The 27,264-nt window shown below is 43.3% G+C and overlaps 1 protein-coding gene across 1 annotated transcript; it reads left to right on the forward strand.

The window, feature by feature from the left end:
* Positions 1-6,455: 6,455 nt before the first annotated feature.
* On the forward strand, positions 6,456-23,860 carry mn1b (meningioma 1b). The gene is made up of 2 exons (XM_042488032.1): positions 6,456-11,012; positions 22,397-23,860. The coding sequence occupies exons 1-2, from the start codon at positions 7,487-7,489 to the stop codon at positions 22,618-22,620; spliced, it is 3,750 nt and encodes a 1,249-aa protein (XP_042343966.1). The 5' UTR covers positions 6,456-7,486; the 3' UTR covers positions 22,621-23,860.
* Positions 23,861-27,264: the final 3,404 nt, after the last annotated feature.

A 27,264-nucleotide genomic window follows, 5' to 3' on the forward strand; every position in this document is an offset into this window, starting at 1 on the left:
AAACGACAAAATCTTCTCAGGTGAACAATACGACACGAGGATCTGTTTCGATATCGTTGCTCATCAGTTGCCCGAAACAATTGACTTCCTTTCGCCATACCATATCCTTTTCTGTGGGAGATATGGTAATACAGTGTCAACATGATGGGACATGGTTGTAATATAGCCTGTTTCGATTGATCACAGTATATGAGACAGCCAGGCGGCCTTTGTTACCGCATTGGAATTGTATGCATATGTCTCAAAGAGTGAAAAGTGTGAAACAAAAGGTCTTCAGTGTAATCAATGTTTCCAAGTCTGTCTTAATGATTCCTGCTGTCTGTTGAATAGAGAAGCCATTGGCTAAAGAGAACAACCTAAATCAATTGTTTACCATCTGTCAAGACAATGTTATGGGGGAGAGGAAGTACTCACAAAGCAAACTGTACAGTCTTATTCTAATTTATGAAATCTACAAGTGTTTCATTTCTGAACTGCTCGCTTTTTAAATGTTTCTGATCAGCTTTGAAATTCAGGGGACATGGTAGTGAATGTATGATATTTTGTGCCTTTTCTTTCTGAGATCTTGTCGTGTGCCATTAAGTCTACGTATTGTATCTAAATATAAAATAAATTTCGTCTGGAAAATAAATTTCGGATTGTGGTTCTGTTGTCTGATTTTAAACAGGTGCTTGTTAGATACTGAAGGCGAAACCTAAGGGTGATGTGATAAGACTTTCTTTTTGCGTTCATATTTCATTTCTAAAGGTGATAGTTTGGATGAAGAGATATACCAGTGTCTTGCTGCTATAGATGCAAATCAAAGACATAAGTGTTCGAATTTTATCAGCTACTGTATACTTAATATTAAAGTTAAACACCACTGAATTCAATGCATTGACATGTTTTACTTTGAAAACCATGTACCTCAATTTGTTTGCTCTGAATTCACCTCTTTGAAATTAATTAATGTAAAATTTAATTAATTTTACACATTTGCACATTCACAAGCTGAATTGTAGTGTATTTATCCAGTGGTTATGAGTTAAGATCCAAAAATTAAATTTTGAGAATTTCAAAAATTCAAGTTCAACATTATTTTTTATTTTTTTTAAATTAAGATTTTGCAAGTTTGGTCGATTTTTAAACGGATTTGAGTGTCCAGATGTGTTTTTTTTTTTCACTGCAAATTTGATTGGACAAATTGAGATCCCAAAATTCAGGTTAAAAAAACACATACAGCTCTACTCATGATCACATGACTGACAGACCATGCTCTGAATGGCCAGAGATTGTTTTGATTGCATTTAGGCTTGATTGCCGATCCTGTTGGGTAGCCTGGCTACTTTTTTTTACTTGAATTTTTTACTTGAATGTTATTTCTTTTAAATTCTGAAACTTGATTGCAGTGGAAATGAGTTTGGTAACATTATAAACATAGCTGTTAAAATTCCATGTTGAGAAATTTCATATTTCATGTTTAAGTTTCAATATTAAGAATTCTGCGTCTGTTAAAATGTCTTCATGTCTCATATTTGCTTACAAATGTTTTCCCCCTTGTATAAAAAACCTTGGATGGGCAATGGAAAGTCTATAAATGGGCATTCTAGATTAGGAGCAGTCTTTGCAATATACAGCTTTTAAAAGGTCTAATAATCGATTTTAATTGAATATATAGCTTAAGCTACATCTTGAATGAATTTTGAGTAGCTCAGACATGTGCTTGACAAAAAGTATTAATTCTCCACTGTAAAATTCACATCAGATAGGATAAACATCCCCTCAGAGAAGTCAATGGACTAGACTCTCGGTGACCCGCAGGTCAGAAGAGTCACACAATAACAGCGGAATCCGTGCTAAAGAGCAGGAAGAGCCGCCAGTCTGCAGCCTGAGATATCCGCCTCTTTTATTGTTTGTGGAGGAACGGTCACATGTGCCTGCTGCAAGGAAACCAGTCATATCTGCCCCCAGAACAAGCAAATAATGCTGTTTCTAAAAGCGGAGATGGGCAGGCTCGCCCACACACCTCCTGTTAAGTGGCAGCTCACAGTAGTCTACAGTAGGCATGTATCCATCCATCCATGTGTCTCCCTCGCAGAGGAGATGAAGGGACATGTCATGAGTGAGCCCCTGTCATTTAAATAGACGAGGCAACAGATGAAGAGAAGAAGTGGATCTCAAAGGGAGGCTCGAGACTTGACACAGCAGGACATCCAGGCGCGATGCCGAGGAAAGACTTGATGTTCAGTGCTAAAAACACTTTGTGATAGCCAGAACGACCAGCTTATTGCTTTCAGCGGATACGCAGAAGTAACAGTATTTTTAACTGTGTCGAAATCAATTGTAACGGCCTCCAAAACCAAGAAAAAGAAAGCTGTACCCCTGTTTGTTGGCTTCATCTCCTGCTACAAAACAACACTCTGGTGTGAGGATGTCTGTTTTCGGAGGAAAAGGCGCAGTGAGGATTTAGCTCCAAGTCAGGTCCACCCCCTGCTGTGTTTGTGTGTGTGACCTTCCCCTTGGGGCCAGGTTTGCTCAGGGGCTGCAGGTTTTCTTGGGGAGGAAAGTTATTTCTGGCAGGTTGGCAGTGATGTCACGAGTGTTTCCTCATGATCCGGGCTTGGGTCAAGTTTAGCTGCAGAGATTCTCCTGAGTTTTCCTGTTGTTCTGGGAGAGGTGGAAAAGGTGTGGAGCCAACTGACGAGCAGAGGAGGGTTGAGCGGAGAGTGGGGGGGGGCTCTGTTGTATCCCTCCCTTTAATACAATGGTTCTGCTTTGGATGACAGATGCTGCTTAACCCGCCCTGACCCAGGGAGCTGTGATGGCTCAGCTGAGTGACAGGCCCATAGAGAACACACTAGGCTCTGCTCCACTTTGCCCAAACTGCACAGGACCCCCCCCCCCCCCCCAAAAAAACAAGAGAAGGAACACCCTCTTTGGGCATCCCCCATGGTAATATATGTCTATCTGAGGAGCACCATGAATTAAGGGTAGAGGAGGGCACCCACTTGTGCTATCTTGTCTTATTGAGTGAAATATTGAGACAAATTGAGTACTAAATCACTACGGAGAAGAGTGGTATTGTGACAGTGCTTGAAAGCCTGTAGACTGTCCATTGTCATGAAGTCGCCTCCGCAGCAGCTCTGAGCTGCATTTATCATCACTGGGGACTGAGGGGGAAAGAGACCATGCCATCGGTTTGTCATACTTAACTTGTCTGTCTCCATCTGAGAAGACTGCAGTCAGAGCGAGCAGGAACTGTATCACAGCAGTATTTGTATTACAGTCAGACTGAACAATATCTTGATTTTTCTTTCTGCTGTTGAGCTTGTTTTAGTCTTGTTAATGGGGTTTTGTGATACAATGGGTCTTTATCAGTTGAGAAATGAACATGAATCCTTGAATTCCTGAGGGGCTTCACAGAGCAATGATGGCTGCCTTGGCTAAACCAGTTTGATATGCGCACACTTTTGTGTTTGTCTGTGTAAAACTCTAATGATGCTACATCCAGCTGGCTCTCAGATATGAAAGCGGTCCTCTAGCAAGGTGATACTGTGAAAAAGTGTTGTTTTTTTTCTGCCAGCATTACACCACACAACAGCTTTCAGAGCATCTCAGCACGCTTCTCCTGCCTTCTCGAGAAGACAGGTACTTTACACCATGTCTCCTCCACAACACAGCCTACGTCTATCCCTGCCTCCTCTCTCTGAGCTGCTGTCCTCTCAGCTGCAAGGAGTGCACATTCACACCCCCAAAAATTCCAAATATACTCAATGTTCCCCAGCACCTCACAATGCCTTGTCCTGACCTGTCTCCAGCCTCAGCCCTGACACACAGTCTTCTCCTCTTGTAGGGCTGAGCACATAGCTGTGAGCGTGCAGCTTGTGTCATATAGAGCTGTTTTTTTCTTTACACACATTATGGCTAAAATTTACCCGAAACATCCATAACACTAAAAAGCAAATTAGAAAATGCAGTGTAGTATAGATGAGTTTTATGTTCTTAAGGTACTTTAGCGCTGAGTTTGTGTTTTGTGCTGTCTTTTGTGTATTTGTTGTTGACTTTTATGTATTTTAAAGACCCATCTAGGGACGTGCGTTGCAAATTAGCTTGAGATATAAATGCTGTGGTGTGCTGCATTGCTATATGCTACATACATGTCTACAAATAAACCTACAAATTAAAAAAAAGCATTGAACAATAGATAAACATATCTAATCGTATTTGCAAATCTAAGAAATGTAAAAATGTGTGTGAAATAGCATATACATACATACCTTCCCATTTACCTCAACTGTGGTTGTTCAAGAAGAAAAGGGAACATGTTGACCTAAGTGATAATTTTCCCTAATTCTGCTTTCCTTTAGTTTAATTATGGGGTTTTGGCGGGACCAGAAATAGTTATATACTCATTTATTCGATTTTTTTCACAATAAAATGATGCACTGCTTTAACACATATTAGTTTAAAAGAACAGAATAGATCACACAAAGTGGTGATGCATTAGTGCTAAATTATGTAGTTACTTCTTTACACTGTTCTGAAATATTTTTGGGTGATTTGAATTCTTTATGAATGAAATTGTAGAATTAGTTTGATACATATATACATACATATTGATACTTAGATTTCAAAAATGTAATTGAAATATGCACCAGTTTAGAGCTGCAAACTGTTTTCTGAGTGCTTCAGCCTGATCACAGACAGCCGCTAGGTGGCACTGTGTCTGTTTGGTAAAAGTCCTCTCGGTTTCCCCCCAAAGGTAAAACTGTCTGACACCAAATTCTCTAAATGCCCACTGTCCACAATGTCGGGGAAAGGGATAATATGGTGTTCTCATTTTACAAAAGAAAAATCCATGGTGGTGAATGGAAGTACATTGTGTTCACTATTCCCACATGTTTTCTTTATTTCAAATATTTACAGAGACCACCCCTCTCTACCCCCGCATGCACACACAGGATGAATCAGGATTAATTGTAGAATGCATTTGAAATATTTCACCTTTTTTTTTTTTTGTTGAGTAGTTTAAATTCTACAAAGGAAAATGTTGTCATGCCAAAATTCCACAAGATCTAAGCTATCCCAAAAATTCACAACTGACTAAATAAAAGACAAAGAAAGAGAGAGAAAGACACGTGTGTTACAGACAACACTCTGAATTACATAACCACAAATAAAACATCTGAAACACAGCAATGCAAAACCTCAACGCTGTTGTGTGAAATTAAAATATATCCGAAAGTAGGTTATTTTATATAGAACAATTAGGGCTGCACACAACATATAGTCTGACTTACTTATAATAGGAGTTTGGGTTTTTTTCTCAAAGTCACATGAACATGAAGAAAGCGTATTTGCAATAACTCAGTATCTTATCTCAGGGTGATTGCACCACTTAGCCTCACACAGATAACCTCAGCTATTGTAGGCCTACAGCTAATTAACCTATAGAGTAAATTAACCTAATTTGGCATTGAAAAAAATGTTGTTTTTTGCACACTATAATACTTAAAGAATGCTATTGATTATCGGAACCGCAGACCAATATCATCCACATGATTTCGTTCAAATGGTGTTTTAAGGAGGATTTTTTTCCACCCCCATTAGGACACATTCACACAGAAGACTTTGGCGAGTTTGATTTTTTTCAGAGGTGTGAGGGACACACAGTTTATAATATTAATCTTATTTATCACAGAATCAATGTTAGCTCAGATATTTAGGTTTAATTTCTGAGAGGCCTAGGTTGTAATTATGCAGTTTTATATTGATTTTCAGTAGAACTTCTCACACACAAGAACAAAATTTAGCATCCAGCTTGTGACATCAGTACTGATGATTACCAACTGAATGAATACAAACTGATGTGAAATTCCCATTTCTAAGCTATAAAGCCAATAAACAACATCAGGTTTCAGGCTGTGCTGCTTGTTATTTTAGCTCACTTTTATGTCTGTTTTTCATGAAATGTTTACATTATATGTTGTTGCAATAGATACGATGCAGGTCCGGTGAGGTGCCTGAATGAGTTGGTGCAAGGGTTAAAAAAAAAGTTAGTTTACAGGTGAAGAGGGCTAGATCAATATGTAAACCACCAGTGTGCAGAATTTAACTTGAAGCACTTTTATTGAGGGCGAGAGTTGTAGGAGTGTTTTCTCACCTCAACAATTCTGTGGTATAATGAACAAAAAAGTTCAGTTTAGAAAATATTATCTTCAACACCAGCTCAAACGTGTAGATGGGTTTTATGCGAAAATACTACGCTATCTTTTTTTGTTGAATTTTTAAGTGAAATCCATTTCTAAGATCTGATTTTCACAGGAGCTTCCTCAATCTCACGGACCACCTTAAAAGCCTTTGTCCCGCCCTCGAGGCTTTCTCTGCTCGTCCTGATTGGCTGAGACCTCGTGGATGGAAGCGGCTGCAGAAATGCAAAACTTGTTGCTGGCTCCTCTGGACGCGTTGATCTCACACAGCGGCAGAGCGGAGTGTGAGTGTATCTGTATCCCAAGTGCGCTCAGACCACAGCAGACAAGACTCGGTGAACGGAGGGACGCACACATTAGGAGCGAAACGCGTTCAAAGGACTTAAGGCGAAGGCGCTTCACTTGCAAGGCGCATGACCGGTGGCAGCGGGTGGAGGATGCTGTCAAGCCGCTCCGTGGTTGTGGAGTGCGGGTAGTGCACGCCGCGCTGCTCCGGGTTCAGGTGGCGTAAACGGACGCTCCGGTTCTCCGGTGCCTGGGTTGGAGATCCGTGTTTGTGGACTTTACTGCACGCTGGACTTTTGGCTACGTGCCTGTGTCGAGATTTTGAAGGACATCGGTGGGCACTATTTATTTAAATCTTTTTTTCCCTCCCTCAAAGCCACAGAGGTAATTTTTTTTTACCACACGGCTCCAACTGGACTTTTTTTCTTGTTTCCAGTATGGGACCTTGTACAAAAAGTCGCACCGGGACATTTGACATTGGACTGGAATCATGAATTAGCTGACAGAAATTGTCATATTCCCTCCTCGATCGCTCCAATTCTTGTGCGCTCTCCTTTTAGTTTGTTAGCGAGATGTTTTTGTGTCATGTTTGTGCCGAAGATATGCGCAAAGAAAAACTTTGGATTATGGTAGGTCACTCATGCAGTAAGTTAAATAGCAGTGTTTTATAGTTGTTTGCTTAATCAAAGACAAAAAGGAGAGTAGTCAAGTGCACGCACAAATAGGAGAGCAGGGACACAGTTTACGTGCGTATTTTGGACATAGTCTGCTCTCATCCGCGTCATTGGAGAAGTTGAAAAACAAAAACAATTGATTAACAATGAAAACTTATTTGATGAGTTTTAAAAATTAAATTGGATTGAGCAGCTCGATTTGCAGAGTGATACAAACATTGAGTAGTTTCCCGCATCTCTTTTTTTTTTTCCTTTTTGCTTTTGGGGACAGACGGAAAAACAGACAGTGTGCCGATGTCTGGCAAACTGGCCGTCATGTGGGATTGATTGCAGGGGAGTATGTTTGGGCTGGAGCAGTTTGGTTCTCAGATAAATAGCAGAAACCCTGGCCAGTCAGAGAGAAGCATAAACCAACCGAGACTGAACATGGGCTCCCATTATAAAAGCCCAGGTTTTCACGCTGGAGGCCCGCCGGGTGCCGTGGAGCCCGGCATGGGCCCTCTGAGCGAGCCGCAAATGCTCGGGCTCAATATGAACATGAATGGAGAGCAGTACGGGGGATTTCACCCGCGGGGCCACTCGGACATGCATGCAGGCAGCGGACTCCAGCAGCAGCAGCAGCAAGGACCCATGCATGGATTTTTTAACAACCAGCAACCTCATCAAGGACATCCTCACGGCCATCAACCTCACCCCCACCAACCTCACCCACATTTCAGTGGGAATTTTGGAGGCCCGGAGCCAGGGTCATCATGCCTGCATGGTGGCAGGCTAATGGGCTACAACAACAATGGCATGGGACCACAGCAGGGCTTTGGAGAAGGATTTGATCCTCTCGCTGAGGGGCAGGCAGGCGATGGCTTTCCCCAGCAGCAACAGCAGCAGCGGCCTGGTAACATGCCTGACTTTCAACATCACGGGCCTCCCAGTGGCAGCCATGCTGTCCCCGCTCCCTGTCTACCCCTGGACCAGTCGCCTAACAGAGCAGCATCCTTCCACGGTCTCCCTTCCTCCTCGTCCTCCTCATCTGATTCTCATGGACTGGAGCCTCGCCGGATGCCCAACCAGGGAGCTGTGGAGGGATTAGAGTATAACTTCCCAAGTGAGCCTCCATCTGGACATTTTGATGTACATGTATTTTCCCCATCAGATTCAGAATCTCAGTTACCCCATTTTGGGCCAGGGCGGCCAGTTCCCAGTGGTAATTTCACAGGGAACCCCGGCATGCCACGGACACCAGGTATGCCAGGCATCTCTAAGGGACACCAGCCGCCGCCGCAGCCCCAGCAGCCACAGCATGGAGTGTTTTTTGAGCGTTTTGGAAATGGCCGGAAGGTGCCCGTGGGAATGGAGCCGGGGGTCAGTGCAAGACATCCTCTCATGCAGCAGCAACAACAGGCTGGTTTGATAGCCAGACAGAATTCGTGCCCCCCTGGCCTCCCCCGACCCCCTCAGGCTGAGCCCGGCTCCTCTAACCCTAACATTCTGGACGGAGGGGTCATGATGCCAGGCCAACACAACCAGTTTGAATATCCCATTCACAGACTGGAAAATAGGGGTCTGCACCCCTATGGGGACCCCATGTTTAATATGCAACAGCCAGCGCCTCCTCCCTCCCAGCAGCCCCCAAATCAGAGGCTGCAACACTTTGACTCTCCTTATATGAACATGGCAAAAAGGCCGAGATTTGACTTTCCTAATGCACATGGCGGTGAAGGCTGGTGTGGTGGTATGGATAACCACCTCTCTCCCTCTGCATATCCCGGCCTGCCTGGAGAGTTCACCCCACCTGTGAGTGAAGGTTTCCCTCCAGGTCCCCTGCAGCATCCGGGGCCTGAGCAGCAGTCTCTGCAGCAGCGGCAGAATGCAGCCATGATGATCAAACAAATGGCCTCTCGCAACCAGCAGCAGAGGATGAGGCAGCCCAGTCTGCAGCAGCTGGGTCACCACGGCGATGTGCCTCCTGGCCCGATGGCTCACGGAGGCCCAGTCGGGAGCATGCCACAGCCCAACTTCGACAGGGAGAACGGTGGCAGGATGCCCAACATCGATGGACAAAATCCTCATGTAGCTCAGGAGAACTCCTGGTTCCAAGGGTCCCACCCACCAGGGGAAATGATGTCACGGCGTATGGGTGGAGCAGGTAACGAATCAGGGCCCCATGAGATGGGTCTACAGCAGAACGGGGCTGGGATGATGTTTAGGCCAGGCATGGGCATGCAGGAGCCCATGAGAATACCAGGAGATGGGCATGTACAGGCTCTCCATTCCCCCGGCATGCACTCACAATTCAGCGGCAACATGGGCAACCTCTCACAGATGCAGTCTCCAGGAGCAGGGACGGGGCATCCGAACGCACCAGCAGAGAGGCGGCCGGCTGACTTCCCTGCACCTCCAATGGGAGCACAGCCAACGTTTCCCTATGGGGGGGCTAACCGTCAGGGACCTGCCCACAGTGCTCCCCAGGGGGTGAACACCTCACCAGGGAGCTACCCTCCTCAGTCTGAGTTTCCCCCAGGCCAGCGGTCGTCTGTTAGTAAGCTCGGAGCTCTGTCCCTCGGGAACTTCAGCAAAACCAGCACTAAAGACAGTGTTTTCGGCCAGAGCTGCCTGGCGGCCCTTTCCACAGCCTGCCAGAACATGATCGCTAGCCTAGGGGCCCCCAATCTTAACGTAACATTCAACAAGAAGAACCAAAATGAGGGCAAGCGAAAACTGAGTCAGACAGAGCAGGACATTAATAGCAGCACATCTAATGGGACTGGCAGTGCTGGACCTGAATATTTTCAGAGCAGCACTTCCCAGAACAGCCAGATGCCTGGCACTGGGAATAGCAACTCTAAGCCTGCAAGTCAAAGCCAGACGGTGCAGGGGGAAGCCAGTGCCCTCTCCCCAAATTACAACATGGACGCTACCCCGTGCAGTGAGGGGAAGGCAACAACAGGGAGTGGGAGAGGGAGAGGGAGGAGAAAAAGAGACAGTGGACATGTGAGCCCTGGAATTTTTTTTTCCCCTGACAATGGTAACCCTGTTGTAAGTCCAGGCCAGCAGACCCCCTCTGCTGGCGTTGGGGAGAGGGGTGGGGGAACGCCCCATGACAAACACCTCCAATCACCTTCTTGGGGAAAAGGAGCCGATTTAATGTTGGGGGACCAGGCCGATTTGATGTCTTCTTTGGACAGTGGCATTCAGAGTGTCGCTAAGTCTGACAGTAGCTCGCCACGAGTGGACTTTCCTGACGATGTCAGCACCCACTACGGCAACGAGGATGAGGTGTCCTCCAGCTCAGATGCAGGAGGGGCCTCGGCCACCAAGCCTAATCGCAGCCCTATGATCACCGGCTCACCCAAAATGCAGCGGAGTGACCACGGGTTGGTAAATGGACAGAAGCCCCTTGGCATGGGCATTAACAATCATACTACCTCGACACCAGACAGCTATGGACTGAATGCTGGTGGGGGCACAGGGGCCAGTGGGGTGAGCCATCCGGGCACTCCTGGGGTGGAACAGGTACGCACCCCATCCAGCACCTCTGGCCAGGAAGAAATTCATCCTCTGGAGATTCTGCAGGCCCAGATCCAGCTACAGCGGCAGCAATTCAGTATCTCAGAGGACCAGCCCCTGGCCATGAAAAATGGCAAAAAGAATGGCGACTGTCCCTCACAGAACGGAGACAATGAGCTGGCAAGCTGCAGCCCGGATGCTGGGAAGGGCTCAATGGGCACTATTGACCTTGACACCCTCATGGCAGAGCAGCACGCCACCTGGTACGTGCCCAGTGACAAGGCCATGATGGACGGGTCAGAGGATGACAAGGCCATGGGACCATGGGAAAAAAATAAGAGCCAAAACAACAGCAAAGAAGGTAAATGAAACTGTTTATTCCTTTGGATAGATTTTACACACTTTTTACTCTCTTTCTCTCACTCTCACACATGCAAAACAGACTGCATTAACTGAAGCATTTTGCTCCTGAAATTAGTATATGTTCTTCCTTAAAATGTCACTTATTTGATCTGAAATGAAGTGTAACATCACATATATACTAGGTAAAATACATATATAATAGTAGACCTTTTGTCTATACTGTGCGGCCAGAAAGCAGGCGTCTCTGTTTAACTGGTGTCTTTGAATTTATAGGTTTAGTCTATAGGAAGATAATAAATTTAATCATGTCGCCTTTCAAGTTTTTACAACGAAAAAACGATTTCCGCGTTATTTTTGCTGTTAAATTGGATCCGTATATGAAACACGTATGGCATATATATATATATATATATATATATATATATATATATATACATATTCAGAGTGGAGCACTTTTAAATGCCACCTGACTGAACAAAGTAAACCTAGTACCTTTTCGACTATGTGTTTTTTATACGTTTCTTCGTTGTCGAGGCACTTCAAAAGAGCAGCTCAAGTAAAGTAAACATTTCCTGCGAGTCTTTATCTCGTTTTTTCAGGGTGAACAACTACATTGAGAAGATTAATAGCTTTTTGAGGATATGCGTTTGCGCAGCGGGGTTTCCCTCGCCTTGTTACGTGTTTGTTTTTGTTATTACCATGGGATAATACCGAGCTGGTGAAAGTGGATTGATTTTAGATTGGCAGGACAGGATTTCAAGGATTAGATATTGTGATGAAATGAATACAGCTATCCACTTTGTATTTTACCGTCCGTGTGAAATAGTTAATTTACAAAGCGTTTAATCGCATATTTTTAAGTGCCTGGTTTAAAATTGTAGTTTGATAATTATTAAGAAGTTTGTAATTATTTATTATTGTATATTTTGTCACTTTTAAACGATGTGTTATTTTTTACATACCTTGATTATTGTAAAATAATTGGAGTAAATGTAGGATTACAATAAGTTGGTTATTTTTATAAGGAAAATGTAAAATTTTGGCCTAAAGACACGGTGACAGTTTTTCAACTAGACGGAGACGTAACAATCTGCAGGTGTAGGTTTATGGTTATAAAGAGATTTATCTTAATGTTTTTATGGTGGCTTTAAATTAAAATGCAGATGAATCATTTTACTGTTACATTGCTGCGGATTAGTTTCGTATTCTAATTCTTCTTCCTGTAATACTTACATGAACAATAACTATAATTATTGTAAAATGGATTATAGACGTTGTTATTGTAATTAATATTAATATTACGTTATTATTACAAATTTCCTTTATTATTATTTTATTATAAATGGCCTTTTTATTATTATTTTATGTGCTGTAATTGTGTTATAATACAAATTGAATGCAGTATTATACAATACAATTGCAAGAATTAGACAAGTTGCATATTTTCCTATAGGTTATATTTTTATTTTATTTATCCATTTTGGTTTTTAGTTTTCGTGTCTTTTCTTTTTTCTCTCTCTCTCACGCTCTTTTTATATACATAATTTCAAACCAAAGTAGATACGGTTGATGTTGATACATGAAAAATCTGGTAGAATTGCCCACTTTCAGGATAAAGCTATCGAAAGGCATGTGGATGTATGGATATATAACAATGTGTATGTATATAACTGCGGAAAGCGCCGAGCGCGTCTCGAGCGCCTCTTTGTTCTGATGAGCGCGGGTGCAGAGAGGGGCGGGGGCGCGCACCGCGCGGAGTCTGGAGTCCAGGCGCATTGTTTATATGAGACTGAGCACAGGGTGTCGGGTGCTAACACTAATGCCATTACTTTGAAAGAGCGCTGCAACTATTTCCACTGTTGAAGCAGGCTAATATCACGGGTCAGCCCAATTATAAATCAGCAGAAAAATAACGAGCAGTGTACGTTTTTAATTTGAGCCACAATAATCAAAACTAGTACATTTCACTTCATCCATTTATTTGTTTTCATCATAATTGGTCTCTACTGGTCCTCTCAGCTAAACTAGGGGGCAAATGACAAAATCACTGAACACTGTAGCTTTTTTGTTCCCATGATTTCTTCCCATGATCAATTACAAAAGAAGTAATTGAGTTCTACTAATTTATATAAAAAACAACAACAGAAAACAAAATGAAAGCAGAGCATCGCGGTGTAAAAAAAATGAAAGCAAAAAAAAAGCTCACTGATGCCAGGAGATGATAAGTAACATCATCATTTTTGATATTGATTAATGAGTTTTCCTTTGAGTTGGAAACCCAACACTAATAGGCAGTCAGCCACAGTCACCCTGTTGCGCTCGCCGTCTTAATTTCTCTGGGGCTGATGGCACATTTAAAATTACAAATTCATAAAAATCAGTAGGTATTTAAAAGCAGAATAGTTTAATACCTGCTCTCATTTCCTCTCCCCCTCCTCTCTTCTTCTATCTCCTGTCTCTTCCTGTCTCCTTCTCTCTCCTCTTCTCTCCTCTCCTTCTCTCCCCTCTCCACTCCTCTCCTCTTTCAGCCCTCCCTGCTTGGACACGAGGCATGCAGCTCTGGAGCGATCGATAGCTAGTTAGCACAAATCACGGCTCCTGACAGTTTCTCATTTGAGTGCTTCAGACAGCAAAGATGAAAAAAAGGGTGGAGGTGTATTTGGGAGTGGGGGGGGGTTTCGAGATTGAATCGGATGCTTAGGCTACACAGAAGGGAGCAAAATAACATAATAATTTAAGATAAGTCATAGCCCACAGTGTAGTTCCATAAGAGCCAGCATCCCACAGGCTTTTCACACTGCAAAAAATATCCACCTCTACCACTCTAGTCCTCAGTCTTGTGAACAAAATTCTGCCACTGGGGAGATAATGTCACTGACACTAATTTGAAATAAATCAGGCCACTTTATTAGGCCATTAGCTTTAACGAAATGTAACTTGGTCAGGAAAATTCTTAAAAGATGATCATTTTTATTAGGACCAATTTAATTTATGTAATTCTAGTGACGATGGGGATGTTTTTTTCCCACTTAAATTAAGTTTAAATAACATTTTAATCATCAGCACAAGATTATGTAACCAGTGGAGATATTTTTTGCAGTAGAAATGTTCTGAACGCTTACATAAGTTGGAGATTTGTCTAACAAAGTAGAAGATATGTTAGGATTTTTTTCTTCCAGGTGGAATCGTTTTCTACCTCTTCACTCTCAAAAACTCCTTTCTGTTATCAGAATTTAATTTACGTATATAAGTCTATATTTTGCTCTCTCAGGAGTGTTGAATTATGCATGGATTATTTCCATTCTTGAACAATAAGTTTTCTTACAGGCTAAGTTCAATAATGATAAACAGTAATTATTATATTGATTCACACACACAAAAAATATTTGGAATACTTTATTAAAAATGAAACCACAATTGAAAATGCATTTTGATCAAATTTATTATAATTATAAGAAGTTTGAGTGCTTTCACATTAAAATTTTTACACAATTTGAGAATTCAGTCATCAGTTTTAGTATGACCAAAAATATAAGATTATCTGTTTCTGGTGAGAGTTTAGATTTTGCCCTGAGAACTCATGCACGATGTGTTTTTCTTCTTCTTTTTTTGTTTCATTTGGTGCTGGATAGGAAGTTAACTTTAACTGCTTGGGAGTTTAAACAGGTGAATTACGGTGGTGTGTGTATTTTAGTGATGCAGTGGAGTTTGTTTCAGATGATTGAAGCTGAAGGTCAAGGGTCACTGTGGTCGAATGAGGTGAATGTTTCCATCGCTCAGTGCAGTTTCACTTTAAGTGCTCAAAGTTGTGTAAAACTTCAGAGGGACCCCAGATCATTTTGTTGCCAGTTGTGTTGTGTGAGAAAGAGAGACTACAGGAGAAAAAACACATCTCGCCACAATCCGAATAAGAAATTCCACATCATTCTTCAGCCAGCTTCCTTTGAATGTTTGAGTGTGCAGGCAAGTAGCCTATAACAGAAAAAAAAAGTGCTCTCGGAGCTGAAGTCTGTTCACCCAGTGCATCCCAGCTCACCCTCTCTGTGCTCCCTGCATGCCTATTTAAAGTGATGCGTGCTGCATTAATGGCCCCCTTTGGACCCCATATTCTTGGCCTTCTCTGTCTATGACAGCACAAGTTTTTCACAGCTATACCTGCCGCTGTAAGCTCACGGCCTGCAGAGCCCTGTGTGCAACACGGCATCAGGAGTAGAAGTGTACACTTTCCTTGTACGGTGTCAGTTAATATTATTTCCTCTTTTATTTAAAAAGAACATATTTTACGCTCTTCCTCTTCCCTTCTCTTCTGTATATCTCAGCCAGAAGCCGACCGTTCATTTGGAAACTTATGCACAGTCTTGATAACAGGCAAGCAGCGGGCGTAGGAAGTGATTCAGTTATTTTTACTTTTTGCCACACACACTTTTTAAATTTTTTTTTTATCAGCACAGTTAAAACGTCTTCTCAGTTGACCCTGTGGAATAGTTTCACTCTTCCCTCTCAATAATCAGCCCATAAACAGCTCTAATCATGATCAAATCTCTTTGGCTCTGACTTTGACAGGTTTGAAAAGAGGGAACTTGCATCTTATCACACCTACTAGAAAGCACTTAAATCCACTGAAAGAGCTGTATTGATATTCCACCATGGAGAACAATCCTGTGAGACTAGCTGCCTTTGACATTTCAGTACGACAACAAGCCCACAAATCACACCAGTAATTTCTATTTCCTTTTTCTAAAAACAGGAGAAAGTGATTGGCACATGCTTGAATGTGGAAAAAACAGCTCGGGGCAGTCTGTGTTCTTTACCTGTCATTACAAGGTGTTTCATATTGACTTTTTTTTTTTCAACAACACACTTCCACCAAGCCCCTCATACACTCCTGTATTATAGTAATTATAATCATTATGATAATCATAGCAATTAGCCTCTGTAATATTGTGTCCAAAAGTCATAATTCATCCTCAGGCAACTCCTGTAAGTTGGTTATTGACGGGTTCGTGGGGGCCACAAAGAGCAGCTCGTTCATGTATACAACTGCTGATTTCAGCAACATAAAGACATGATTATGATGACGAAGCAACGTCTTGTAAACTAACATCCTCCTGAACAAAATCATCCCCGATGCATGGACAAAGAAAACATTTCCCTGTTCTCGCTTTATGTCTGTGATTGCATGCATCTGTATGTGTGTGTGTGTGTGTGTGTGTGTGTGTGTGTGTGTGTGTGTGTGTGTGTGTGCACGCCCGCGCGCGCGCTGGTATGAACGTGTGTGTGACGAAGGGCAGGTTTGTAGACACTGCAACTTGATAGTGTGAATTTGTCAGGTGTAGACATAAAGTTTGATTTATTTAGACTCAGTGTCAGGCTCACGGCTCCAGCCCCCCCTCCCCCCCACCACCACCCCTCTCCCCGATCTCAGGTGTCTCACTCGGTGGCACATGCTCACTTAATTCTAATGTGTTGAAAATATTTAAGAGTATTTACTTAACTTGTAAATAGTGCAGGACTGAAAAGCGTCTATCATGCATTTAAGGCATTTGGAATTTAAGCCAGTGTTTGTATATGTGCGTGTGCATCCGTGTTTGTTTACATGCAACATGCGTGAGTGTGTGTGTGTGTGTGTGTGTGAGTGCGCGTGCGTGCGTGTATGCTGTATGTTCTTGGGCTTTTGCAAGACACTGAGCAGTAGTGACAGTCAAAGGAAGCCTATTAAAGAAGCGTGCTTGTGACTGATGAAGAGAGAAAAAGATGAACAAAGGTGTCAGGCCTTGCTGGATTTTCAACTCTTCAAAATAGCAGCTCATCGGGTGTTTTGTTTTCCCTGGGGAAGGGTGTTAGAATAAAATAAAACTTGTCTCAGCATGTGGCAAATATTCTCCCCGGATGCAGCAGGGAATGGAAAGCTGAGTTTATCTGGGAGATGCGCAGAACGAGCACTTTAAAACCTTCGATCGTAGATGTATGTGACATGCCTCCAAATGTCCACTGTCTTGTTGAATGTATGCCAGAACAAGAAAAAAAAGGCTCCTGAAGGGGGATCATATGTTGCCCAGGATATAAGTACAGCTTTTTTGAAGGTGTGTGTTTTTCAGGTTTGCAGAGGTGCAGATGTTGTCACGCTGCCAGCAGCAGTTATGTTATTAACCATACAGGTAGTCGTCAGGCACCTTTAATTTGTATTGAGCAATTGACAAATGGGTTATGACACTGGAGCTGATTCTCCTGGGTGTCGGAAGTGGAGACTGATGGAGTGAAAGAGAAAGTAAGAGAGATAGATTTTTTTTTTTTTTCTTCAGAGAACATCTGTAGTTTCGCTCAGGAGGCGAGTGGCTGGGTAATAGCTACCATTTGCATTCATGGAAGAGAAAATAATTTAATTTAAAACATTTTTTTCCATCAGTTTCATGCTCCATGACTATTGTTCATTCTCGTCTGCATGAAAGAACATATTTATCTGTGTATGTGTATATGTATTTAAAGTAATGTAACTAGTTGACACACAGCAGCAAAAGAAAAATAGAGAATATAATTTTTTAAATCGGATCTATTTAATTACATAAAATAAAACAATCTGTTTACACTTTTTCTTTTTTTTTTTTGCATTTCCTGAAACAGAATTCATAATTACCCCTATTATTATTTTTATTCAAATTAAACGTCATTGTCATGCAGGTGCTTTGAACCTCAAAACTGCCACTGTTTTCATTTGTGCTTGACCTTTTCCAAAAAGGGTGAAAACACAGAAAACAAAGTGTTGCAGCTCCGCGCTGAAACAAAATAGAGACGGCGAAGTAGATCAATATGTCACCGACTTGGATGACATGCTGGACAGGTCCTGGACATGGCTCTGAGTTATGAAGGAGGCACTAAATCACTTCCCATGTTCTGATTTGTGTCTGGTTTCCTAAGCACTTCTTGTGGCCAGAGGGGGAGGTGTGCACGTGTGTGCACGTGTGTGTGTGTGTGTGTGTGTGTGTGTGTGTGTTGGTATGAGTTTGAGGAGGGGATGGGGATGGGTGTGTTGCTGGAGAGAAGGTAACGAATGCTGGGGGCAATGCCTGCCTGGACAAGATTTTTTTCTTTTATGTTGCAGGCCAGAGAACACAGAGGAAATTCAAACCAAAATAACCCCTGTGTGAGAAATGCGCCCCCTCGCTCTAGATATCCTCCCTGCTTTGAAGGAAAGGTCACACTACGTCAGTTGGATGGGGGCTGCAGGGAGCCTCATATGCCCCCTACCCCCACCCTGGGGCAGGGGATACCTGGGACAATGCCTCTGTTAGCCCCCATATCATCTTTAAGACTTCCCTTATGACCAAACTTGAGGGAAATTATTTGATTTTCTTTAATGATTCAGCAGCGACCTGCATGTCCTGTCACTTCTGAGAAAGTGATGAGAAAATAGGAGGACCTTAAGTTGTTATATTTCCAGCGAAGAAGACCTTTTCTCGTCCCCCTTTTTTTTCTTTTTTTTTTAAACCCGATTTTTTTCCGATTGTGATGGGTGTTTTGTGCTGACAAAGACAGAATCCTCTCACCAGGCCATAGTGGTAGTTGTTATGCTAAAGGAATCTGACCTGATGTCACACACTGTCATAGGAGCGGAGGCCTTTGGGTGTTTTTGTCAGCGAGCCCGGCATTCTGATGGGCTGGTTTGTGTGCAGTGAGGACGGGGTCACGCCCTCGGGAGCACGGGGTTAAAGGTGAAGTGTCGTCATGGAAGTATAGAGCTTGGGATGGAAAGGGCAGAGGCCTGCCGCATGGGATTCTGGGGCCTGGGAAATCAATGTGACGGCTCTGAGGAACTCGCACCAAACAGGAGCTTTTCTTCTTCTGCTAAAGAAATACATTTCATTCAGTTTCCTTTTGCCCTACATACTTTTTTACAAACAGTCATAATAACTGTGTCAGCTTCAAACGCTTACTGTCATTATTTTTAATAACTGTGTTGTTGTTTTTTTTTTTTTTGGATTAATTGAAAAAATAATTGCGCACTGTAACACTTATTATTAAATTGCTAGAAAACACGGTCTCCAAGCAGCCGTTGTTTACCTCCCTGCGTTGCTGCGAGTGTGTTGAGTGTGTGTGATATGACATGTAAACCCGTGTCAGGCCGTCAGCTCCCAGACACATTGGTGTCATCCCGACAACCAGAGCTGCGTGCTGTGCTCCCAGCCTTCATGGCATTCGAAGCTCTGCTCATCTCTGTAAATCGTCTCTGGCTGTGTCTGTGAGACGGCTCCAAAAACCCACTGCTGTGTGTGTGTGTGTGTGTGTGTGTGTGTGTGTGTGTGTGTGTGTGTGTGTGTGTGTGTGTTTGTGTGTGTGTGTGTGTGTGTGTGTGTGTGTGTGTGTGTGTGTGTGTGTGTGTGTGTTTGTGTGTGTGAGAGCATCATCACCAGGCACTAAATAACAAAGTAGTGCACTTGTGGCGAGAGATATAGTGATATAAGTGCATCGCATTAAATTCAGTATTTACTTAACACATCACAGTGGTAATCTTTCCTGGCTGTAATGTGGTTAAGGATATTTAGGTGTATTTGTGGCTCAGCGCAGCTGCTCGTGCTGTTACCGTTCCTTTTTTATTAGGTATTTTCCCCCTCGCTTGTTGATGCTAAGCACTTGTTCCCCTCAGATGAATAGGCTATTATTGAGATATTACCACGGATATGAATTCTATGTAAGTCAATGAGCAGCCATAACAACAAAGATATACTATATATATATATATATATATATATAATATCTTATCTTATATATATATATACATATGTTCCTTGCTTGCAAAATGTCATGGTGATTTGGGAATTAGACTTGTGTGATATAGAATTTCACACTGCCGTTTCCACTTTTAAAGGAATGCGCCGCCATGGATAATGCTTACAATTTAAGGGTAGTGTCTTGTTTTTTTTCTACGTAAAAATCACATCCCTCGAATCCCTTTTGGCTACCCTGTAATGCTGGGGTGATATTTTAATCCTGTGGTGGTCAAGTGTGTGGTTTATTTTACAAGTGGTGGATTTTGCATATGCTGTTGATTGAATCGTGTATTGTAACAGATAGAAATCAGTCTTTTCAGACTTTCAAACTTGATGATCCTGAGATGATAGAAAAATTAACATTTCACAAATATATTTTTTTGCTTTTGAGGGAATTTCTTAAATAATGTTTAGAAATATATGCCAAAAAATCCTGTTTTTGCTGGAGCTCACACCTGAGCATGAATCCTGGGATTACACACGCGACACATTTGTGAGTGTGTGCACAGGAAAAGAAAGTGATCATGTTTGTAATTTGATCTGTGTGTATTTTTCTCTTGTCCTTGCGTTAAAGTTGAGTGACGTGTTTAGCTGTGTGTGTGTGTGTCTGTGTCCATATGTATGCGGGTCGTGTGTGTGCATGTGGAGCAGCAGCTGAGGGCTGGTGTGGGTATGGCAGCGGCGGCAGTGGTTGGCGTGTTGTGTGTTTTCGGCCGTGCGTGTTGTCAGTTTGCTGTGTGTCAGCAGTGAGCCAGGGGAACGCTTGGCTGCCTATTCAGGCCGGAGCGGACCCTGCTGTGCCCAGCTAGCATGAGCTGCTGGCGGGTGCTGGAGGGCACAGCGCTGGGGAGAGGGGAGTGTGAGTGGGTGGAGGTGGGGGGTGAGGCGAGGAGGGGTTGATACTGGCAGGGGGTGGGGATCCGCCATGCTGAGGTATATGACTGGACCCTCTGGCGAATGTTAGATCTTGTCACTGCCACCACCAACACTGCTCTAAATCCTCAACCCCCCCCCCCCCATGTTTCCAGTCCTTGGGAGGGAGATGGAGATAGAAAGAGAGAAATTTGCAGAGGCCGGCAGTCAGAGAGACAAACGAAACAGGGCACAACGGGAGGCTTGGCTGCCTGACCTTTTACCAAATCCCCCCACTTTTCCATTCCAGTGGTCGCAGCCCAGACAGGCTGGGGGGCAAGCCTGCCTCACTGCCTGCGTGTCTGCCCACCCTGCCTCTCTTGGTTGTCCTCGCTGCCTAGCCTGGGATGGCCTTCTCTTCCCTGGCTGTGTTTTGTTAGCACTGTGTCACCGCTGCCTCCGGGTTTGTGAAAGCAGAGAGGGAGAGGGATGAAAACAGTAAGCAAAACAAAACTGTTTAAGTAGCAGAGAAAGATGAGCTAAAAAGGGGGGAAACACGGATGATTCTGCGGTGAGGTCTGCGCTGCTCTTGTCTCTCAGGTGATCAGCAGACTGACTGGAGTGTTGTGATCCGCAGCCTCTGTGCCCAGACTGTGTCGTCTATCACAGCCTCTCCCTTCTCTGACACATGTAACTCAGCTTGTCAGAGCTGTTTTCTGCCTGTCTCTACACTCAGACATCCTGCACCTTAAAGCTCTGTGTCTTTGTGCAGCACACTGATCTGCTTACCATCCACATGGAGTAAGGTGTATTTTGTGCAGCGAGGAAGTGGGTGAATAACCGGACTGATTTTAGCAAAGGAGCCCTAACATCGCACACACTTATTCTGTGCTTTGGGCTTCCTTGGAGGCAAAACCCAAAGCACACGATGCAACACTGGTGTCATCACACATAGCTGCACCATTACCTCTCTCCTAGTTGCTGTGTTTCTCTTGTTGTCTTTAAAACTTTACTTCATTTCTACCCTCTCCTCCCTCAGTGTGCTGCAGCCTGTCTCTTGCCAGATGAAGTGTGACGCTGCGCTTTTTATGTATAGTTTAGCCAAGCACTTCCCGTCCTCGTCAATCTTCCCCTTGACTAATTTCTCCGTTACACAAAGCACAAAGTGATTTTTCTCCATATGTGAAGCATGCATCTCAGACGTCAGCATTAACTCTCTGGCACAGCTGATTTAAAAAAAAAATGTCTATGACTTACAATCAACCTGTGTATGGATTTTTCTGGAATCTCGGTGCAACCATTTAATATGAGGCTCCATACCTTGCTGACACAGGGTCGATACTGTGGCACAGTCATTATAACACTAAATTGGGTCAAGCAGGGTTAAAGGCCAGTATTCTCTGTGCCCTTTGACCCTCTGACCGGAGGTTAGACAGGAGCGCTCCACATTTGCACGCCTGACTGGGAGCATGAATGCGTGTATATTTGTGTGTGTTTTCACTTGTGTATATGAGGCATGAGGAGGTGGAGTGTGAGCAGAGGAAGCTTTGCTTACAGCCTCCTTTTGGTATTGATGGGGGGGGGGGGTGTAATAGTGTTGAATTAATTTCACAGTGCAGATTTAGAGTGGGAAGTGAAAATGACACTGGTTTAATTAAAAGTGTGTATTTTAAATGCTTCATCTGTATCAGAGAATGCCAGTTGCTTGAAGTTGTTTTTCATTTTTTGTCTTAATTAACCTTTTCCTCTCTGTGCTTGTCTGCAGAATCAGAGCTGTCCCAGGGTAAGGCTGGAGCTGGGGCCCCAGGAGTCGGTGGAGGAGGAGGGGGAGGAGGGAGCAACGGAGGGAACCACCTGCAGTGCCTGTCCGTCCACTGCACAGACGAGCTGGGGGACAGTAAGGGCCGAGGGGGGCCTGTCTCGTCCTGGCGTTCTCTCCACTCTGATATCTCTAACCGATTTGGGACATTCGTGGCGGCACTGACTTGAGCGCCCAGCAGGAAGAAGGAGAGAAGATTAAGAAAAGCTTCAGAGACAAATAATGGTGATGAGGATGAAGATTACGTGTTGATGAGGCAACTGCGAGCAGCTCCTGCCTGTTCAGGGACAGAAAAACATTTAGACTCATAAATGCAAACATGACCACAGACACTCACACACATAAACATGTGCACACACACACACACACACACACACACACACACACACACATGCAAATACCATGTTTTTTTCTGATACATGCAGTCACACTTTAGGACGCTCTCTCACACACTGCTGGACAATACAGCGCGGGCTCGATTCAACAACGCCCACATCTGGAAAACCTCAAATCAATATTTTTTTTTTTTATTTTCTTTTTTGAAGAAAAATAAAGAAATGTCAAAGGAGGAGAATACAAAACCAGAAGACGCAGAAGAAGAAAAGATATTCAGTTGTCATTGGCTTTGATTGTATACCAGTGTTGAGTCTTGTGATGCGACCATGACTTTTACTCTGTTGCTCATTACAGCCTGCCTGCTCTCACCTCAGCTCTAACGTGTACATTTTAAGCTGTACTGTTTGCTGCCCCCCAATTGACCCCCTAAATTTACAGTCTCCTAATATACACAGAAATGGAGATTTTTCCTCCCCACACTCAAATGAGGCCGACTGTTTCATAAGAAGCGGCAGAGCTAGTGGAAGATGGGAAGAGGGGTGATTTTGCATGAATGTAACTCAATTTTTTTTAAACACAACTTTTTCCCTCCTTGTCAAAGAAAATGTTAACATTTACCATTTGCTGCTCTTAATCATTTATGATTTGTAGTCCTCTATTCTTTATTTTGGCAAAAATAACTTTCCCTCGTTCTCTTCTCGCCTCTGCTGTCGACCTCATGAGCTCAGCCGCTTGCATACGATTCAGCCAATGGGAACTGGAAAAGGAGGTCAAGGGATTGTTTAATAAGGGAATTGATTAAAAAAAAGACTATTGGTATTGCACATGTATAATAAGAGAAATTTGCTGTGTGTTAGGCAATCTTGTAATCTTTAAATAAAGCTTCTGTTGAATTTGAATTTCTGAAACAATAGATGGAGGACTGTGACGGCAATTTACGAACTGTTTTTTCTTTTTTTTGTTTTCTTTTTTTAATAATATGTAAAGTGCAGTCGTCTGTTTTCCTGCATATTGTATATATCTGTATATGTTTTATTGAGTAACTAAATAACAATAAATATGACGTTAAAGGTGGCATTTGCGTTTCATTGGGGAATTTTGTTTTCTTACTTAGAAGCCTTCAAAAAAATGTATTAGTCGCATCAACTAACTTTAAATAGTTTGGTATTCAATGCACACTAAATCTTCTACTCAAAGAATATTCAATACTGTAGAATAATGTGTATTTACCCTGAGGATCATCAGTGAATTACAAAGGAGCCTGCAATATATCCCAAGTGATAAATGTGACAGGGAAGTTGTGAACTGATGCACAATACCTGACAAGCATGCAGGAACCTGCACCATATTAAAGCGCGGAGCAGCAGCATCAGGAGTACTGGAAAATGTGGCTTCCTGGTGGATTAGGAAGCCAAGACGATTAATGCCATGTACACCTGCTCACAGCCTGTGTCGCATTTTATCCACCCATCTTCCCCGACGTCTTTGCTCCAATCCTTTGTACATTAAATAAATCAGCAATGACAAAGGCACCCTCAAAACAATAGACTACTGCTCCAAATACAATACATGCAACCAAAAGAAAATTTAAAATCTCCCTCATCTTTTTTGCATAACATTATTTTTCGCTCAATATTAAGAGGCACTGATTTGCCTGTTTTCCTCATCATCTCTGTTGTTTTTGGCGACCTTACACCGTCTTACTACCTGCTCCTCCCCCTGCAGCCACACATGCACACACACACACACACCTCCCCTGCTTCCACTCCCCAGGCCCTCTTTGGCTCACCTGCTCTTTATTGGCCATCTGCATGGATGCTTAATGCTAATCAATAACTCCCCTGTGTGCCAGCTCTGAGGTGGAGACGTCAATGCTACCTAACGGGGCTAGTGATCAACCTGTATCACTGCTGTCTAGAATATACACACACGCACGCATGCACACATGCGCGCACACACACATGCACACACAAACACTCAAACTGGAGCTCCCTGCAGGACCCTGTCTGTGTTATTCAGGTGTGTTTGTGCTTGCTGCTGTAGTCGCCGCCTGCTGTGTAGGATTGCAGAGCCTGTTGTGAATGTGATGCTCAGAGAGCTGCAGCGTTAGCAAACAGCAGAGACTGGTTTTGTGAGAGACTGTCATGTCACCTGGGAGGGCCTGTTTAGGGAGGGAGAATGAGGGGAGAAAGTGGGGAAATGGCTGGGGAATAAATGCTGATTACACTGCTCACTGTGAAATTGAAGCTGGAGATTCTCTGTTAGGTTTAGTCACTGAATCAGTAAAAATATCTGTCTGAATACCCAAGGCATTTTATGCTTTTGTGTACACAATTGTTTGCACGTCTTTAGGTTTTGTAGATATTTTTAAGCACTTAATTCCGGCGCGAGTACAATATATTTGGTGCCAATTATTGACAGTAATTAGATCTGTCACCTTTCATTGTTCACAGAGGACACATTGTACAAAGGTACAACAAGTTCATTGACAGTACTGACACTGGTTTGACTTATGTTTGGCAGTAGGGCTGACACGACTGACTACAATTCATTTATTACATAAAAAGGTGCAGTGTGTCTTTTTCAGGGTGGGTCGGCTGACTGCTCATGGATCAAACAAGGTTAAACCTTCTCCACTGTTGACTAAACCTGGCTTTGTATTTGCAAATTGCTTAGGTTACACACTTTCTTAAAGACTCACCACAGTGTGTGTATGCCAGAGGACTCCTGTTATGACACACTACCTGTCTGTCTGGTTTGGCTGACCCTTTTTTTATGGAAGGATGAGGGCTTGTGCTCACAGGTTCGTGATGAGTACAGTTGAACACCAGTTAACTGTTGTGTCCATGAAGCTCTGTTGACTAGTTTTGTCTTTGTTGCCATCGTACATTTCTGCAAACCATAGACATGTTACATTTGTGGGTTTCATGTGTATCATATCATTTTTTTTTCATTCAGTTTTTTATTCATTTTAACAACATTCAAAATTACTGACTTTCAGACTTTGTACAAAAATACAAATGGTATAGATATAAAAAGATCCACAGTCAGAAAAAGAGAGAGAGAAAAAAAGCAAGTCAAACCAAATTAGACAAATAAGCAACAACAACACCAAAACCAACACAGGCAGCCACAGAGAACCCACTTTGTCATCGTGATCCCTATTAGACATACATATTAATAGATATGCATAAACAATACAGTATACTCACACATACATAAACATCTCATCCCCTATTAACCTCCACCACCTCTACGGTGTTACTCCTCTAATATGAGTTAGAAAGATTTGCCATGTGTGACTAGTCTTGCTTGAAGCATTACTCACCCTGACTATTATACTTTAGTTTAAGCCACTCTGTAAACTCCAGCCTATGTGGGCTCTGTCACAGTCTGCTCTGCCTCTCTCCTGCTGCTGTGGTATTTTTTCCACTTACTCCACCCCACCTCTCTCTCCACTTGGCCACTCCCTCATCAGCCTCATCACCTCCACCTGGTGCTCCTAACTGCTCTTCATCACCTATCAAGCCAGAATTTAGGCAGCCTCACTCTTTTCACTCTTTGCCAGATTGTCTTCGCTTCCATGCCTGACCTTTCAGCACTCACTCTTGGTCTGTTTTCCTGGTTTCGACTTGGCTTGACTCTGACCATCTCACCTCGTCTCTGCCGCGGTAAACCCAACAGTCTGCTGTCTCCGACCACGAGTTTTGCCTGTGCATTTCCTGGTTCTCGTCTGCATATGGCTGTAACAGTATTCTACTGCTTTGGCTCCGTTAAGAGAGATCACCATTCTTCTGGCTGTCTTCAGAGCCTCCCGCCGAGCAAAACATCTCTGTGTGAGTCCTGCAGATATTTATTGTTCTGATGGTACATTGATTCCCTGCCCATCCTCATTGATCCCGCTTCCTGCTCCTACTGAATTCGTCTGCTCCGCTGCCTGCCTGCCTGATGCCAACTTTGCTTCCTCGTTGACCATGGGCCTGCCTGCCCCTCTCTGGAGTCACCACTTTTCCCACAAGCTCACTGCTGTAAGTGCTTCTGCAACTTACCTAATACATTCACCCGCCAGTTTGCTACACGTTCACAATTTCCCAACCCGAACTCTGAACTATCATCTGTGAACGTGAACTCACCCCAATCTCTCTACGAACTCTTGCTCCAGCCCAGAACTGATAACTCCCTACTTACTGTACCTGCAACCTGATTATACTCACATTTGCTCCATTCAACTTGCCAGAAGTTTAAATAAACGTCATTAACCACTACTCACCTGCTCTTCTGTGCTGCAATTGGGTCCTATCACACCCCATTATAGGCTCTTCCAGTTATACAGAATGAGCCGGACCGCTACGATAAAACCTGTTACTGTCAGTCCAAACTCTGCTTTAGTAAGACCTGGTGGTTACAAGAGATTTTTCTCTTAATAGACATAGTTGTGGGGATTCTGGTCAAGGTAAAAAGGGTTACACCACGGGACA

This window comes from Plectropomus leopardus, chromosome 6 (assembly GCF_008729295.1).
Source record: "Plectropomus leopardus isolate mb chromosome 6, YSFRI_Pleo_2.0, whole genome shotgun sequence".
Taxonomy (NCBI): domain Eukaryota; kingdom Metazoa; phylum Chordata; class Actinopteri; order Perciformes; family Serranidae; genus Plectropomus; species Plectropomus leopardus.

Excerpts from the sequence above, each read along its gene's own strand:
- mn1b (XM_042488032.1), top strand. The coding sequence starts at position 7,487 with ATGTTTGGGCTGGAGCAGTTTGGTTCTCAGATAAATAGCAGAAACCCT. Across the intron at positions 11,013-22,396 it reads CCAAAACAACAGCAAAGAAG|AATCAGAGCTGTCCCAGGGT; the intron begins GTAAATGAAACT and ends GCTTGTCTGCAG.